The following is a 19,257-nucleotide window of genomic DNA, read 5'->3' on the forward strand; positions in this document are numbered from 1 at the left end:
TGTCATAAATTGTGTCCATATGTGTGAGAGTCTATTTCTAAACAATTTGCCATTTCATCCATTTGTCTGCCCTTGTGTGGATACTCCACTGTCTTAACCGCTGTAGCTTTGTAAGACCTGTTGGATTCCTATAAAACAAGCTTTCCTCTCATTTTCCTTCAGGACATGTCATAGAAATGGAATCGTACAATACATGGTCTTTCGTGATTGTCTTCTTTCATTTAGCATGAGATTCAAGATTCATCCATGGTGTAGCATGGATCAAAACTCCATACCGTTTTTTTTTGTTTGATTGTTTTTTGCGGTAAGCCGGCCTCTCACCATTGTGACCTCTCCTGCTGTGGAGCACAGGATCCGGTCTCGCAGGCTCAACGGCCATGGCTCACGGGCCTAGCCGCTCCGGGGCATGTGGGATCGTCCCGGACCGGGGCACGAACCCGTGTCCCCTGCATTAGCAGGCAGACTCTCAACCACTGCGCCACCAGGGAAGCCCTCCATACCGTTTTATGGCTGAATAATATTTTGTTGTATGTATAGACCATCAATTGATGGACCTTTGGGTTATCTCCACTTTGGGGCTGTTATAAATAATGCTGCTATGATATTAGTATACAAGTTTTTTTGTGGACATGTGTTTTCATTTCTCTTGGGCATTTACCTAGGGGTAGAATCACTGGGAACTCATATGGTAATTTGAACATCATATGGTAATTCTATGTTTAGCATTTTGAAGAATTGCTGGAGTGTTCAGCTGCCTCATTTTACTTTCCCACCAGCAGTGTATAAAGATTGCAGTTTCTCTTCATCCCTGCCAACACTTGCTATTGTCTTTTTTATTTTTTTTAAAGCTTAAAAATTTTTTTTTTAATTTTTTTTATTTTTGGCTGTGGTGGGTCTTCGTTGATGTGCGCAGGCTTTCTCTAGTTGCAGCGAGTGGGGGCTACTCTTCGTCGTGGTGTGCAGGCTTCTCATTGCAGTGGCTTCTCTTGTTGTAGAGCACGGGCTCTAGGTGGGTGGGCTTCAGTAGTTGTGGCTCTTGGCTCTAGAGCACAGGCTCAGTAGTTGTGGTGCATGGGCTTAGTTGCTCCACAGCATGTGGGATCTTCCCGGACCAGGGCTCGAACCCATGTCCCCCTGCATTGGCAGGCGGATTCTTAACCACTGCACCACCAGGGAAGCCCTGTCTTTTTAATTATAGCCATCCTAATGGGTGTGATGTGAGATCTCACTGTGGTTTTGATTTGCGTATCCCTGATGGCTAATGATGCTGAATATCTTTTCACATGCTTTATTGGTCATTTGTATGTCTTCTTCAGAGAAATGTCTATTCAGACCTTTTTGCCTTTAAAAAAATAAAATTGGGTTGTTTGTTGTTTCACTGTTCATGGTGCGAGTTCTTCACGCACTTCTCCTCCAGGCGTCCACAACACATCACACTAGTCCACTCTCCCGTCCCCTCTCACTCTGCCTTCAAAACAGTCTTCACTTTGTGAGTTGATTAATTAGCACATCAACTCATCTGTTCATTCATTTATTTATATATTTATTCAACAGATACTTAAGTGCCTCACTTGTGCCTTTGCTCTTCCATTGCCTTGGAGTGCTGTTCTGGAAGAGACAGCTCCCACTGCCGTTTGTCTGGCTGGTAGCACTGTCACCTTGATGACTCTAGATATTCTCCCTCAAGAGCATCTATCCCAGCCTGAACCTCACATCCTGACCTGACATCCTCTCAGCCGCAGCCAGACATCAAGAGCCCTGCTGTCCTGCCTCTGCTCCTGCCAAACCAAATACATTCCCTTCCCTGAAAGCCTACAAACGGTTATGTCTAGTTTTTTTCTTCTTTCTTTTACAGAAGAAGTTTGCCTCCTTCTGATAATGCCCAGTCCCTTCACTTGAGTTATGGGTTCTATCTTCTGTCCCCTTTTCAGCAACGTTGCCCCTCTAGCTGCCTTCCTTTTCCTGCACCTTTAATCTCTCTGGACCACTCCCTCAGTCCACAACGTTCTCTAGCATCTCCGCCCTGCACAAATCCCCCCAGGATGCCACATCACCCCACTTCTTTGCCACACTTCATGACCAGACTTCTCCAAAGGACTGACATGTGCTTTCTCCACTCTCCACTCAACCCATCCAGTCTGGCCACTCAGATGCATCCCTACTTGGCATGGCACTGCCAGTCTCCATGCTACCAAACCCAGGATCACTTCTCAGCAGCATTCAGCACAGTGGCCCATTCCTTCTCCTCGAGATACTCTCCTTTCTTGGCTTCCTCAGAATCCTGTTCGCCTGACTGTCTTCCTTGGACTTCTTTGCTGGGTCCTTCTCCCCCACCATCTCGTGACATCAGAGGTCCTCAGGCTTACTTCCTGGCCCCTCCTCTCTCGTCGTCCTCTCCATGGGTGTAGTAGCAACATCCCTTCTCTAGTCTGAATCTCCCCTCTGATTGGGATGGTGTGGCTGCCTCTTGGACGTCTTCATTTGGGAATTTCACAGGCATCTTACAACTAAAGAGTCCAAAACTGAGCTTCTAATCTTGCCCCCCAGACGTTTACCTGCCCTGGTCATTCTCAGCCAGGGAGTAAGGCAGAACCTGGGGAGTCCGCTTTGTTCCCCTTCCTCACCCCCACGTCCAGCCTGTTGGCTTGTCCTGTTCAGTTCTGCCTGGACGTTGTATCGGGAATCTGCTTGCTTCTACCCTGCAGTCATCCTAGGCCAGGCTGCTCTTACCCTCTGCCTGGGTCACAGCAACAACCTCAGGACAAGTCCCGCTGCTGCTCTTGACAGCTCCCAGCCATCCACTACCCCCAGCCAGCCAGGATCTGGGTATGATCTTGGAAGAGAAATCAGACTAAAAATTAGTGACATTTGAATAAAGTCCATAGTCTAATTAACAATATTGTACCAACGTTAACTTCCTTTTCTTGATTATTGTTCTGTTTGACGTAGCATAAGACAACAGTAACATCAGGACAAGTGGGGTGAGGAATAGAAGGGAACTCCTTTGTACTTTATTTGTAACTTTTCTGTATGTCTAAAATTACTTAAAATTACAAAGTTTTTTAAAAAATTAAAGTGGAAAAAAAGAGAAAATTGGATTGTGTGCACCCATGCTTAAAACTCCGCTGAGCCCTTCCAGGGGCCCAGCGCCAACTCAGGCTGCTCCCGACAGCTGCAGCCCTGCCTGCTGCTTCAGCCTCACCCGGGCCACCCTCCTCCCCCACTTTGCTTCAGTGAGGTGCGGTTTATTGTTGACTCCCCTACTTCTAGTTCCTTGGGGTCAGGGACAATTATCTGTCATGCTCACAGTTTTGTCATTAGCGTTCACTTGGCATATAGCAGGTACTCAGATAGAATCCGTAGATGAGTAACTTTTTGTGCCTATTGTGTAAAAAGGAAAGTTTACTATATAGTTCGAGAAGGTACAGTACTTTCAGTACTTTGTTCTGCAAATGGACCACTGCTGTAGGGGTGTGGTCAGCTCTTGCCGCGTTTGAATGCCCTGTGTGCTAGGCCTTCAGCCGGGTGCTGTCGGTACTCAGATGAGTAAGACAGAGGCAATGTACGGTACTAAGAGCATTTATAATGGGCCTAGCCTCATTCTTGGCAGATTTCAGGAGCTCATTATTTGCTGAAAGAATGAATAGGATATGTTCCGAAATCGTTTCCTTTTAAAATTGCTGTGGATACACACACACTCACATGTTATGTATACAGTTTTGTAATAGATGCACATACAGCACTGTGGAATTTTCAGTCTTTTTATTCATTTATTTCTTTATATATATATATATATTTTGGCTGTGTTGGGTCTTCGTTGCTGCGCGTGGACTTTCTCTAGTTGTGGGGAGCGGGGGCTACTCTTCATTGTGGTGTGCGGGCTTCTCACTGCAGTGGCTTCTTTTGTTGCGGAGCACGGGCTCTAGGCACCTGGGCTTCAGTAGTTGTGGCTCGCGGGCTCTAGAGCGCAGGCTCAGTAGTTGTGGCACACGGGCTTAGTTCCTCCACGGCATGTGGGATCTTCCTGGACCAGGGATTGAACCCGTGTCCCCTGTGTTGGCAGGCAGATTCTTAACCACTGTGCCACCAAGGAAGTCCCTTCAGTCTTTTAAATATCCTTCCAGCTGGTTTTCTCTTGGCAGGGGGAGGTGTGGGAAGAGAACTGTGGAACTTCTGGCTGCTTGTAGGGCAAGAGGCCCTGCTGTGGCCCAGCAGCCACTTTCCCAAGCTCCCCCTGCTGTGTCCTAAGGCGGCCTGATGCAAGGCCACGCAGCAGGAGATTGGTAGAGGTGTTTTGGGTGGTCTCGGTGATGAAGGGTTATGTATGGTCCATGAATTTAATTTTATTCAGGAGTGTAAAGAGGACATTGCAAATGAAGTATGCAATAAAAATGGGATAACACAGGGCCATTGGGTCTGATCAGGTTGAGAACCCATGGTTCACCGTCTGGTCTCCAGAAGGTGTCATTCTGGGTCCTCAAGGAATTTAAAGTATTTCAGAGAATCCAGTGGGAATGCCATGTTTCGTGATGATCCCAGATGAGGCACAGCTTTACGCTGGGACCTGCCCTCGGCGTGGAGGCCCGCTCCTGTGGTGCCCGGCAGAAACTGTGCCTGGATGTTGGTGACACAGGAGTTTCTGGGCTGTGACCGGGGACCAGATGTTTTCACTGCATTCGAGTCAGGAAGGCACAATATGCAGATCAGTCAGCTGCAGGGGTGAATTCCTTGACCACGGTGGGCAGCTCATGGGAACAGGGGACAGGGGTGTGGTCCCCAGGGCTCCCTCCTCTCTCTCATCCCGGGTGATGTCACAGCACCCCAAAGCCCTCGATCATGCAGACACTGGTGGACATTCAGACAGCAGGTGGCAGGGCGGAGGGGACCCGGGAAGAACAGAAAGAGAGGGGAGGTTGGCCGAGGCAACCAGTCAGTTTATCTGCTTCACATATTTGCCTGGGGCTGGGCCTCAGCAGAAAGGCCAGTACAGTGATACCGCTCGTGAGATGCCTTCTCCTGCTGCCTTCTCCGGCCTGGCCTTGGTGGTTTGTGCCAAATCCATTAGCATCATGGCCACGTGCCTAGTTCAACATTCAGGCCAGTGGAGACAGAGAACCCCCACGAAATGGTAATTTGTTCAGTGGTGTGTTTTACTACATGTGTTGCTTTTAATGGGTGTAAAAGATCAGAGAGCTCAGTGTTCGTTTTACAGACTGCTTTTAGGAATCATGCAGTACAATTTAAAGTGTATAAAAAGTGGAAAATAGCACGTCCGGAGCCTGTGCTCTGCAACGGGAGAGGCCACGGCAGTGAGAGGCCCGCGTACCGCAAAAAAAAAAAAAAAAAAAAAAAAAAAAGCGGAAAATACAGCATATCTTAAAACTATTGATATTAAAAACGTTTTTAGGGGCTTCCCTGGTGGCGCAGTGGTTGAGAGTCCGCCTGCCGATGCAGGGGACACGGGTTCGTGCCCCGATCCCGGAGGATCCCACATGCCGCGGAGCGGCTGGGCCCACGAGCCATGGCCGCGGAGCCTGTGTGTCCGGAGCCTGTGCTCCGCAACGGGAGAGGCCACAGCAGTGAGAGGCCCGCGTACAGCAAAAAAAAAAAACAAAAACGTTTTTAGGAATAATACATGTCAAGCAAGGTTGAACTATATACAGATGAGCTCTGAATTAGGTTTTTGAATCAAATTTTCAAACCATTTTAAGTTTTTATTGGAAAATGTTCAGTCTTTCCAAGCTCTCCTGTTTTCTTTTTCCTTTTTTTAAACAAATAAATAAATAAATAAATTTATTTATTTATAGGTGCGTTGCTGCGTGCAGGCTTTCTCTAGTTGCAGTGAGCGGGAGCTACTCTTCGTTGCAGTTCATGGGCTTCTCATTGTGGTGGCTTCTCTTGTTGTGGAGCACGGGCTCTAGGCACTGTGGGCTTCAGTAGTTGTGGCATGTGGGGTCAGTAGTTGTGGCCCTCGGGCTCAGTAGTTGTGGCCTGCGGGCTCTGGAGCTCAGGCTCAGTAGTTGTGGCGCACGGGCATAGTTGCTCTGTGGCATATGGGATCTTCCTGGACCAGGGCTTGAATCCGTGACCCCTGCATTGGCAGGCAGATTCTTAACCACTGTGCCACCAGGGGAGTCCTCTCCTGTTTTCTTATTCTTAGAGGTTGTCTACCATTTTGTTTGCTAGAGTATCTATTTCTACCCTATTTTCCAATTGGCTACTCCTGCTCTTAGTGTACAGGGTAGTTTGCCCCTCGTCTTTGCTACTAAATGTCATCTATAATAAATAGAAGTTCATGCTTATTGGTTTCACATTTAGTTTTCCTCTTTGCTCCACTCATTCTTTTTTTTAATGGTTCTTATACCTCTTCTCTAGTTAGTAAAGATGAGAAGGAGCTTTCTGTTGCCAATTCATTCCTGTTTCCCAATAAGGAAGGATCTGGATCTTCACTGTTCATTGTGGCAGCAGTGAGCCACATGTAGCTATTTAAAATTTGTTATAATGAGTAAACATTAGAAATTTAGTTCTGGGCTTCCCTGGTGGTGCAGTAGTTAAGAATACGTGTGCCAATACAGGGGACACGGGTTCGAGCCCTGGTCCAGGAAGATCCCACATGCCGCGGTGCAACCCGTGCGCTACAACTACTGAGCCCGTGCTGTAGAGCTCATGCTCCACAACAAGAGAAGCCAATACAATGAGAAGCCCACGCCCCACAACAAAGAGTAGCCCCCACTCGCTGCAACTAGAAAGCCCATGTGCAGTAACAGAGACCCAACGCAGCCAAAAATAAATGAATAAATAAATTAAAAATAATAGTTTAATAATATTAAAAAAAAAAGAGAGAGAGTCCACCTACCAATGCAGGGGACACGGGTCCAAGCCCTGGTCCGGGAAGATCCCACATGCCGTGGAGCAACTAAGCTCATGTGCCACAACTACTGAGCCCGCGCTCTAGAGCCCGCGTACCACAGCCACTGAGTCCACGTGCTGCAACTACTGAAGTCTGTGGGCCTAGAGCCCGTGCTCCACAACAAGAGAAACCACCACAGTGAGAAACCCGCGCACCCGCAATGAAGAGTAGTCCCTGCTCACTGCAACTGGAGGAAGCCCGTGTGCAGAAACGAAGACCCAAAGCAGCCAAAAATAAATAAATAAAATAAAATAAATTTAAAAAAATAGAAAAATTTAGTTCTTCACTTGTATGAGCCACATTTCAAGTGCTTGGTGGCAGCTGAACTGACAGCCGTAGGACATTTCTGTCATCAAAGACAGTTCTCTTGGACAGCCCTGGGCCACATTCTTTACACCCCCCCAATAGTCCACTTCCTGTATTATCTCATCAACCCCCCGAAACCCTCTTCAGCTTTCTGGAACCGCCTGGAACCTTCTCCTCCAGCTCCTCCCAGCCCAGCTGTGTATGGCTGAAAAGTCAGGTGGAGCCGTACTGCTGAGCCTTTGACCTGATTGGGTTGAGTCAGCCTGGTTGGGAGTTCTTCCCTGGGACCCTCTGTCCATTTCTTCATTTGGGAAAGTGGCAGGCATATGACCTAACTACAGCAGTCCCGAGGGTCTTTTTAACCAGGGTAATGGAATTGTCACCTCTCAGGCTCGTTAACTCACAATTTGAGGAGCTCTGTATTCCTCTCATCTCCCTATTTCGTTTTTTTCCATTTCAGTGTGATCTTTGTGGTGCCTGGCCTACCATGTTCACTGAGTTTGATTTCTTTGACTTTTTTCCAGCAACTTTTCTTCCATCCTTGAGCTCCTCTCCTGATTTTTTTTTTTTTACTAGTCTTCATAAGTTCCATTTCATTCTTTTTTTTTTTTTTTTTTTTTTGCGGTATGTGGGCCTCTCAGTGTTGTGGCCTCTCCCGTTGTGGAGCACAGGCTCCAAACGCGCAGGCTCAGTGGCCATGACTCACGGGCCCAGCCGCTCCGCGGCATGTGGGATCCTCCTGGACCGGGGCACGAACCCGTGTCCCCTGCATCGGCAGGTGGACTCTCAACCACTGCGCCACCAGGGAAGTCCCCCCATTTCATTCTTAAATGTATATTTATGTTGTATTCTTTGAATCAGTGGTATTTTTGCGTTCAGCATGTCTTTACCCTATTGATTTATCATATTTCTTTCTTATTTTTAACAGAACACAGAGTTTATCATTGGTGTTAACATAATACTTGGAGGTTTTCTTTTTTGAATCATGGTGTATTTATTCAGTGGGACATTTCATAGTGTTGAAAATAAATGAATGTGGATCACATGTATCAGTATGGATGATTCTCAAACATATTGCTGGACCAAAAAGAGCAACTTTCAAAAGAATACTTGTAAAATGATGTCATTTATGTAAAGGTTAAAAAAAACACATATTAATGCTGTGTATTATTTAGCATTACATACGTATGTAGTGAAAATTTAAAGAAACACGTGGGGAGGAGCCTGTCGCCATGGTGTTCTGGATAGTTCTGTGCTCTGTGTGGGAGGAGGGGTGTGGTGGGGAAGGCCTGCAGGGAACCTGGATGGTACAGGCGACCATCTGTTCCTTAGACTGGAGGGACTCTGAGTCTTCAGCTTACTTTTCCTTACATGTTACTATGTCTAAAATATTTTGTAATAAGTTCAAAACTTTATGCTTTTAAACATAAATAAGAAGATTCAATATAGAAAGTGAATTTCCATAATCCTGTTGCCCTGTTAATATTTTGGTGTATTTCTGTGTTTTTTTTCTGTAAAATGTTTCAGTTTTATTGAGTTATAATTGACAAATAAAATTTTAAGATATTTAAAGGGTAGATTGTGATTTGATATATGTATACATTGTGAAAGGATTCCCTCATCAAGTTAATTAACACATTCATCATCTCACATATTTATCTTTTTTTATTTTCCAGTGGAAACCATCTAAGTTCTATTCACTTAGTAGATTTCAGTTATATAATACAGTGTTATCAACTGTTGTTACCACATTTTACATTAGCTCCTCAAGCTGTATTTCTGTGTTTTTAAAGTGGTCTAGTGTTATTCAGAATAACACTTTGTTTTTTTCTTGTTTCTTTCCCTGTGATACTAGGTGCTCTTCATGCCTGCTTCTCTCCAAGTACTCAGCTATGTGGTTTGGGGCCAGCACCTCTACGGTGCAGGGACCTGCTTGCTGGAGTGTCTGCCCCTCCTTCCTGGGGAGTCTGAATCCCTGGCCTTCTGCCCACATCTGCCTCTCCTTTAGGGTCTTCCTCACTCTCCGCCTTTAGACGGGGGACTCCTCAAGACTCATCCACCCCCTTCTTGCGAATGAGGGGCTGTTGACTGCAGCCCCAGGTCACGTTTTTATATAAGTCACATCTCTGCATGTCGATGTGCCCCCTGGACCGTCCCTCGACCTCTTCTCATATGTGGGCACTCACTACTCACTGCCTTGGTTTCACTTTCAGTTTTGCTTCTGCGAGAGTCTACAACGTAGCTGTGATTTTCTTGAGGCAGGAATTACAGTGTGAGGCTAGAGAGGGAGAGGGGACCACCTGGCCGGTGACCCCCGAGTGAAGGGATGGGCCCTTGACTTCTTGTCTGATGCCCAGCAACACTTTTCAGGTTCTTAAGAACATACCACACAAACACAGCTTTGATTCTCCTGAAAAAGGTCTAAGAAAGACCACCTCCAATGCTGAAATGAAATTAGAGAAACGAGATATCTAAGAAGATATTGCTTCTTGGTCAGAAAGGAGAGATTTGGGTTTCCCACTTCTATGGCTCGAGCAAGTCTGCCTATGGGAACAAGAAAATGCAGTTTGGGAAATTGTTTCTGGCCGTGTTCCTGCCAGTATGCAAAGCACTCATCAAAAGAGAGAAAACTTTGATGTGACCTGAAAACTGGTTGACTTGGAAAGTGAGGAAATTCGCTGCAAGTGTGTTGACTGTGCTGGAAATGTGATTTGGGAGCCAGCCAGAGTCTGGATAAACATTTCCACGAAGGAACAGGTGGTAAAGGCACGGTTACTCCCAGGAAAGGCTAGTCAGGAATGGTAAGAGTTGTGGTTTTTGTTTTTGTTTTTGTTTTTTTTTGCATAATATGAAGTTTCCGGGTGAGGTTGTCTATGTTGCCTTTCTTCCCATCTAAAGATGCTCCCAGGAAGTGTCGCTGGTGGTGGTGCCCCTGCCCTTTGCAGGTGAAAGTCCTGGTGGGTGAGAGGGGAGCAGCAGTACTGGGGCAGCTGGGAGAACCCCGCCTCTACTGTGTTGTGGTGGGGCTGCAGCCCTGGTGCTCTGGCAGCCTTGCCGTGCAGTGCGGTGAGCGCTTGTCATCTGGGGGGGAATCGCGTTGGTGATCTAGGAAGACAGCCTGGGTGTCGGGCCAGCTCTTCTGGACTAGCCTGCAGCAGTGAGTGTTGCTAATTTGATGATTCTTGGAGATATCTCCTGAAGGTCAAACTTTTGTTTTGTTTTGTTTAATCTCTCCCAGACTTCTGAACTCATGCCATGTTGAATTTTTAGTTCTTCAAGGTTATTTAGCCTTATTTCTTATTTATATGTTTTTCCATCCTAGCTCTACTACGTTATCTATTTCCAAGCCTTTATTTGAAACATTGTTCTTTTACCTGCTACTGCCCACTCCTTTACTTTGAATTCCCAAGGATAGTATATTTCTTACTGTTTTTTTTTCATCTGTTCTCTGAATCTCAGGACTGTTACATCTTGATCTTTGCATAGTTTTGTTTTTTAAAAACAGCTTTATTGAGGTATAATTAATGTACTGTACAGTTCATGCTTCCAAAGTATGTAAGTCAGTGGTTTTTAGAGTATTCACAGTTGTGCAACCATCACCACAATCTAATTTTAGAATATTTTCATCACCCCTTAAAGGAACCCTGTACCATTAACAATTGCTCCCCATCCCTCAACCCCCAAACCTCTGGCAACCACTTGGCTACTTTCTGTGTCTGGATTTTTGCCTGTTCTGGACATTTCCTATCAATGGAATTATGTAGTATGTGGCCTTTTGTGAGTGGCTTCTTTCATGTAGCATCCTATAGCTTTATTTCTATTTTTGATGTATTCCCTTTCTTTTGGCTTCATTTTTCAATTATTTAGCTGCCACCTATTCCCAGATTTTAAATTGAGTCTTTCATTTATCTTCTTTCTAGAATCTGTTTTCCATTGTCTATACTGTACATAAATCTGCCACTCTTAAAATTAATTATTAATTAAAATTTTATTTATTTATTTATTTATTTATCTGTCTTTGGCTGCGTTGGGTCGTCATTGCTGCGCGCGGGCTTTCCCTAGTTGCAGTGAGCAGGGGCTACTCTTTGTTGTGGTGCTCAGGTTTCTCATTGCGGTGGCTTCTCCTGTTGCGGATCACGGGCTCTAGGCGTGTGGGCTCAGTAGTTGTGGCTCGTGGGCTCTAGAGCGCACGCTCAGTAGTTGTGGCACACGGGCTTAGTTGCTCCACGGCATGTGGGATCTTCCCGGAGCAGGGCTCGAACCCGTGTCCCCTGCATTGGCAGATGGATTCTTAACCACTACACCACCAGGGTAGTCCCTAATTATTAATTTTTAAACTGTTAGTTTAACTTAAAATCTTAAAATTAACTATTATTTCTCAATTCTCCAGGGAAAAAATACGGTCTGTGGCTCCTCCTGTAATTGCTCCAGATGTGACCTGACGTGCTCTCTTGTGTCTGATGACCACTCTCTGGGTTAACATTTGGTGAATAACAGTTTATTAGTTGTTAGTCCGTCTCAGTTCCCGACACCCTTCCTTCTAGCCATCTTGTTTCATAGTCTCTTCTGATTATTTCAACTCTGTTGTATACAGTATTCCAAGATAGTTATCATAGACCTTCACTTTCCTTTTGTTTTCTAAAACTCACTGTAAAAACGCCTTTTGTCACTTGCGAACATCCCGCCAGCACACAGACTTGACTTCACATGATTCTCTCTTCTTGTCGATGCGTCATCACTTACTAGTTGTTCTCTTCCTCACTGCCAGCCTCCCATCCTCCCATGTAATTCTTTATGAATATTACTTCATGCCCTTCCTTAGTCTACTCTGAGTTACTCCTGAGTGTTCCTGAAGATGCTCTAAGGAAAAGCATTAACTCATTAAATCCTCACAGCAGCCCTTTGAAATGGGGTCACCATTAGGTGACTGGTATTTCCATTTTGGGTTATGGTTTTCATCTGCACTGTTGCTAACACCAGAGCATTCCTTTTTCCTATCCATTTCTTTCAACACTCAGCCCAGGTCCTCACCCTTAGTAGGTACTCAATAAATGTTTCATTCGCTGGGTAAGTGAATGTGTGAATGAGCCAATGAATAAATGAGTTGGTTAGTACCTGGCAGACTGTTTCCATAAACAGCCAAATGCTACCTTTCAAAGAACTCGTTTCGTAGTTTTTGAAGGCCTGGGTATTAAACCCTAATTTGGGAGTTTTTTAGAGGTGGGAGGAGTGGGTCTTTGAAGGCAGTTACACTGGACTCTCCCAGTGTTAGTTCTGAGCATTGAGCAGGGTAGCCCTTATTCATGTCAAGTAGGAAAGTTCAAAAGAAGACAGCTCAGGGGAACATGGTCACGAGGTGACTGCCCAGTTACTCACCTTTGGCCGTGACATGTACCCGTTCCTGCAGAGAGATGGAGGCTGGTGCAGAGGACACCCGCCACAGGAGCAGCTGTGGGGTGGGCGTGCGCACGTGCATGTTCTTGAAAGAGTCTGTTGGTTAGGCTAAAGGTGTAGTCAAGATCAAGCCACTCAGGTGTGGTGCCCACCCTTTGTTTCTTTCACCTGCTTGGGTTAGTCCGTCTCGTATTTTACTGTTTGGGACTTCACTTTTTGAGAAGAAGGTTAAGTTTCACCCACAGCCATTTGCTGTTGGAACTTGTGATTTATTGTCAAGTGTTGGGACAACCAGGACAGATCACCTCCGTGTGATTAATTGTTTCACATAGGAGCAGAGAGGACTTAGGCCCATCCAGAGTGTCTTGATGTTAACAAGGTGGAAAATGCTTTTTTTTTTTTCTCACCAGAACTTTTGGCCTTCCTAAGCAGAAGCAATAGATAATTATGAAATATCATATCTATAGTTTTTAGGCCCTGGTTATTTGGTAGATTAAGATTGAGCGCTTTTAACCTTTATTTTCCATATTGACTGACTACATTTTAGTTTAAATAATCCTCATGCTACTCGTCCATTACAGATATCATTAGAAGGAAAAATTCATTACAAAGTGAATAAGTGTTTAGACCCTTTGATTTGTGAACCGGCCCAAACTGGTTGCCTCCCTTATATTGATTGTTTCAGATCATCAGTGATGCAAGCTCCCAGGCGTTTGCTATGTCACGCTGCTAACTGCCAACACACCTGCAGACATTCTTTCCTTCCTGATTATTCTATTTCTGTTGGGTTGACACTCAGGCCCTTGGTTCTTGGATTGAGGGTATCACCCTCCAAAGCAAGAGTTCTGCAGAAAAAGACCGTGATAAAAAGGCCAGAATAGTCTTTCTTTTCCAAAATGGACTTTGGCACTCACTCAAATTACACTCAGCTCACGAAAACTAAACCCAAGTTGTGTGCAAGGCTCAGTTTTTCTCCTCGAAGAATTGATGCTATAGTTAAGGCTGTTAACCACGTCAGCCTCCCGGGCACACACAGCTGCAGACGACACCTCCGTGAGACAGGAGCTCATGGGAACCGTCTTCCCCACTTCTCTACCTGCTGTGAAATTAAGCCGATGAAAGGCATCCATGCCAGTGAGGTTTAAAGTCAATTACCAGGAAAGAATATAAGAAACCTTATTAATTGTTCTCCTGTTTACACTATACTTAACGAAATAAATAATCTAGCTGCCTTATTTTGACTTTCTGCTCTAAAAGAGCCATTCTAACGAACTTGGACCCCAAGGTCCATGTGTGTCGTTACTCATTAAATCCTTATGTCTTATGACCTCTCCTGACTGCAGCCAGTCACCCGGCCCTGATACGTTCCCTGGGACCTTTCACATCCGGTCTGACTTTATCATTACTGATATCACTCCAGTTTTGGCAAAACATTTCACTTTAAATTTAACTTTCCATATTGAAGCATAAAAAAAGTTGCTTAATTTGTTCACCGATTTTTTACTTGCCATGGACACATCTGTGCGTTTGTCCTTTGGAACACTCGCATTGCTATGTTACTAATACAGGTTGATTGTTAGGAGCTACCCAAAGAAAAATTCGTTAGGAACAAATTTGGAGCAGTTATTGATTTAACAGTCCTGCAAATGCTTTTGTACATAGAAGGAGCATAGAAAAGACTCACAGCGATAAGCAGGTCAAACACCCACATTGATAATAATAGCTAATGTTACTGAGTTTTTACTGTGCGCCAGGCACTGCCGTGAAGGCTTCATGTGTGTTAATCATTTAATCCTCGAGTCAGCCCTGTGGGGTGAGTCCTGTTCTTAGTGAGATGTGGAGCCATGAAGTATCTCACTGCATCCTGTTTAGGAGGGACAGAAGCCTTCCAGGGCTTCTCCCTGGAAGCCACACGCCCTTACCTGTCACACTCGTGCTTGCCGTGGAAGCCTTGCCTGTTGCCCCTACACTTCAGAAGGAGTAGGTTTCACCATTATTTCCCACCTCCCTTGTCCCTTGACTCCCTCACCACCCACTTGTGGCTGGCGTTTCCAGGGCTCCCTGGCCTTTCCTCAGCCTGGTGCCTGCTCGTTACTCCTCCTCACCCCTGTTGCCCCCAGAGTGAAGGCTCCTGGAGCTGGTCTCCCTGGTGCCCTTCACGGACTTCAGCTCCTCTCTGCCCCCCACCCCGCTGCCCCGAACATGTTCTCTGTTCCAGCCACACGACACTCACCTCCATCCCTCCACTCTCCCTGCCAAAGGCTCCCTTTCTAGAGTCCGGTTCATCGACTATTCTGGTGACACCCACAGCCTGACCACGCTGTCCCAGCCCCTGGTCCTGGTGGCCTTCGCTGGGCTGGCCTCTCCTCATCTTGTAGCCCTCAATGTGGAGGGGACTTCACCCAGGAGGCCTTCCCAAACCTCTGAGTCTTTGTGAGTTACACCCTCCTGTGCTTCCTGGTCCTGGACCGGGTAGGCGTACCCACCTGCTGCCGAGATCCCCCTGCAGGAGCCGCCCTGTACAGGGAGGGTCACGGCTGCCATGTTCACGCTTGTCCCCTCAGCACCCTCACAGTGCATGGTAAACAGAGGCACTTAATAAATGTTTGAGCGATTAGTGGCAACTCAGTAGTCACAATTCAAAGCAGCAACAACAAACCTCAGGGGTGCCCACCCCAAGGCAGGCATCAGAGCCTGTGCTGCGGAGCTGGCTCCATGCCCAGGTGGAGGGTGCACTCCTGCTTGGAGGACTGGCTGCATCATCATCATGTATTCGTGGCCCTGCGGGGCTGCAGGCTCAGCCCTTTCTCTTCTGTAGTTGTCACGCCTCCAGGAAAGGTCTCCTTTACCTGCTCTTGCCCGAGGAGCCATACAGGGAGGGGATAAGTGGTTCCCTGACTGAGGACCCCTCCTGGGTGTGAGAGAGCTGACTGGGAGCAGGGCCCAGGGGTGCAGAGCCCCGGGCAGGTGAGCCCTGAGCTGCCGGCCTCCCCATGGGAATGCAGTTCTGGGGTCAGGGCCAGCTACAGACACGACGGAAAACCTTCCCCTGCAGCCTCACCTCCTCACCCCTGCAATCCAAAAATGCCCTTCCTTTGTCTATTCCCCAAGGCAGCCCCTGCAGCAGCTGCGGGTGTTCTCTGGGCCCCCCTCCCCACCCGCTGCAGGTGACTTATCTGCCACACCCAGGAGTTCGAGAGGGACTAGTTACAGCAGCTCCAGCGACCAGGCCTCTTCATGCCCTGGTTGGGTGAAGCCAGGGATGAGATGCCACGGCAGGTCAGAAATAGGGCTTTTCTCTCCTCAGCCCACAGAGCTTGTGTTTTCTGACTCTCCCAAGGCAAAATGATAAAATCAGTTCAGTGTTTTCTGTAACAGAGTCTGAGAAATTCTCGCAAAGCTGCTTTTACCCTACCGTTGTATTCTAGTTCACACTTCCCTTTCAAGTGTATACATGTAGCTAGTCAGAACTGTGATGGATCCTATACATCATTTGGGATGTATATTTTTGGTTGGAAAAAATATATGGAAGTTCAGGACCTTAGTTAAGAGTGAGCATTTAACAACCTCCTTTGGGGTCAGTTAGCATCTAAAATTATTTATCTCAGTCTTTGGATCCCACCTGTGATTTGGCTATACTCCTGGATGTCTCTAGGTGTCCTGGGACTCTTGCCAAATTCTCTGAACGGTTGACCTAAAAACGTATGCTATACAGTATTTTATAAGGAGGGAGGGAGAGGAAGAAAGATAAAGTGATGAAATGGTGGTTTAATTATAAAATGATTAAAGATTACTGATTAAATAGTCCCAGGGTTATTTGCTTAATTAATTTTAGAGCATTTATTAAATATGTACTGAGTGCAAGAAACTGTATGAATCCAGCAGTGTAGACACATGTCACCTCTTGATTGGGTCTCTCAATGATGGCTTTTCTTTTCTTTTTTGTTTTTAAATGTACTTTATTTTCTTAGATAGCGTATAGAGTCTTTTATTTTTTTAAGATTTTTTTTTGACATGGGCCATTTTAAAATTCTTTATTCAACATGTTACAATATTGCTTCTGTTTTATGTTTTGGTTTTTTGGCCACATGGCATGTGGGATCTTAGCTCCCTGACCAGGGATGGAACCCGCACCCCCTGCATTGGAAGGCAAAGTCTTAACCACTGGACTGCCAGGGAAGTCCCATGATGGCTTTTCTCTACCACCTTCTGCTGAAGCTTAAACTCCTTAAGATGGGAATCCTGCTTTGTTCTAATTTTATTCTCTGTGTACAGCATACACCAGGCCTAAAATAAATGTTTATTGAATAAATCACATTGTCACTTCCTTTCATAAATTCGTAGTCTGGTTAAATTCCAGTAAGGACTAACAACGGATTTCTTTAAATAAGGCTTGCTTCTTTTTCAGAAAGCCCTTGAGTTCCATCTGGAAAAGCTGCTCCTTACTCACCTCCCAGTAGATAGTCCTGTACACCAGGAGCAGCCCACCTGTTACAGCTCCTTAACTCTATAGCATATATTGTTACTTCAGCCTTTAATGGGGACTGTAAAGTTGTAGGTTAATAGTCCATTTAACCAACTTTTTTTTACAGTGGGGATTTTGTGAGAGAATAAAATTCACATAGACTGCAGCTTGACAAAAAGCTGATGTTCTGGGACTTCCCTGGTGGCGCAGTGGATAAGACTCCGCACTCCCAGTGCAGGGGGCCTGGGTTCAACCCCTGGTCAGGGAACTAGATCCCACATGCATGCCACAACTAAGAGTTTGAGTGCCACAACTAAGGAGCTGGCGAGCTGCAACTAAGGAGCCCTGGAGCTGCAACTAAGGAGCCCACGTTCTGCAACTAAGGAGCCGGCGAGCTGCAACTAAGGAGCCCACCAGCCACAACTAAGACCTGGTGCAACCAAATAAATAAATATTTAAAAAATAAAAAAAGCTGATGTTCCTGCCGTGTGAATGTTTGGATCCAACAGAAAAGAGATACTTGTTAAGTCTGAATCGAGGGAGGGCTTAGTTCCCCTGCTGGTGCACATTCTGGTCTCCCTTTTCATGGTGGTTGCCAGTCCCTGACGTAGGTAACATGGTCTGTAGTCACCCTCACATCTAGACTGACAATTATGAATGTCGGCGACTGGTATTTACAGATAGAAACAAACCCAAGAAATGTATAGGGTCCGCACTCAGTGGGCTCTGCTGCCGTCAGAAAGAGGCCATGTGACCCTTCCAAGGAAGGACTTTTAAACCCTTGTTTCAGCCCCAGAAGATGAAGCGTGCAGCCTCCATTCAGAGAAAACAGAGCGTGAATACATGGTGTGTTTTGGAGGCAGTCGTTCTCCCTGAGGCTGCGCGTCTCTGGAAAGGTCATGGGAGTAGTAGTAAAATATGACCTATTCTCATTTTCACTTTACTCTCAACTTTCTAGGAGCGTGTCCTGCGTAGAGAGCAAGACGGAGCTACGTTTCGACCAACGCTGGTGTCCACCTGTGCTGACTGTAATTTTTATCCATAGGTTTGAAGACATACCTGATAGCGGGTCAGAGAGCGAAGGAGTCTCATTGCAGCTGTTCAGAGGCCTTGCTTTCTGGCTTTGAGGTCATTGACGGCTCACAGGTGTCCTCAGGCCCTAGGGGACAGGGGACAGCATCGCCAGGGAGTGTCAGTGACTTGGCGCAGACTGTCAAAACCTTTGATAACCTTAAGGTTAGTTTTTTTTTTTTTCCTAACTTCTAAAACTTGATACTAATTCTGCAGTAGAACATGTGAAATAAAAAACAGCCTTCGGGTCTGTGGCAGACGACTTGGAATGCCCTTCCATTTGGTTTTTATGATTTTTAAATTTAGTATAAAGTTAGCAGCATTTTGCATTTTTAATATCTTTGCTTTTTTTGACATATGCACCTCCATTTTCTTTCTACACTGCATAGAGTTGCTTCTCACTTGAGTTACTATTTTCTTTCTCTGCAGCCTATGATGTCTTTTGGGATTTCTGAAAGCTAACGATAAATGATAAGAGTAAAGGTGATTCTCCCAGCATCTTTGCTTGGAGGGCTAGTTTGTATCTTATTTCAGAGACCACTTTCTCAAATACTCAAACATCTCTTGAAATTCAGTGTTTTATGATTATTTTAAATCTTGTTGGTGTGGGTGAATCTTGTACTGTAGCTCATTGGAAGAGTACAGGCTTGCCAAGAACATTATAATATTTCATCACTGGGACAGAGATATCCTGGTGGCTGTATATTGGGTGCATTTCCGTCCCAATAAACTACCAGGGAATTAACACGATGGACCCTGGGCATGCGAAATCACTCTGGCATGTGAGTTGTTCCTCAGATTTCACATTTGATTTAGTTCCTCCACTGATACCTCTTGTTTATTTTTACAGTTTAAATATTTGCCATTTCCTTTTTTTTTTTTTTTTTTTTTTTTTTTTTTAAAGAGAGAGACAGTTAAAACAGTTCCACATCACTGTTTTGTGCTCTCAAATAACACAGTGATGTTTGGTCAGGACGATGGCCTATTGGTATGGCTGTAATCCAGTACATTCATGCCTATCCACATCATCAACAGAGTTGAAAGCTTGCGATCTTGGTACTTCAGCTGAAGGCATCATAATGTGGCACTCGGCTGCAGTGTCCAGATTATT

The 19,257-nt window shown here is 45.6% G+C and overlaps 1 protein-coding gene across 2 annotated transcripts in view; it reads left to right on the top strand.

Moving 5' to 3' along the window:
- ADCY9 (adenylate cyclase 9) overlaps positions 1-19,257 on the top strand; it is a 129,828-nt gene that overhangs the window by 62,698 nt on the left and 47,873 nt on the right. For both annotated transcript variants that reach the window (XM_060078300.1, XM_060078301.1), the window contains exon 3: positions 18,121-18,311. In XM_060078300.1, coding sequence (XP_059934283.1) covers positions 18,121-18,311 — 191 coding nt within the window. The remainder of the gene's footprint in view (positions 1-18,120; positions 18,312-19,257) is intronic.

The sequence above is a fragment of the Mesoplodon densirostris genome, chromosome 16 (genome assembly GCF_025265405.1).
Source record: "Mesoplodon densirostris isolate mMesDen1 chromosome 16, mMesDen1 primary haplotype, whole genome shotgun sequence".
NCBI lineage: Eukaryota > Metazoa > Chordata > Mammalia > Artiodactyla > Ziphiidae > Mesoplodon > Mesoplodon densirostris.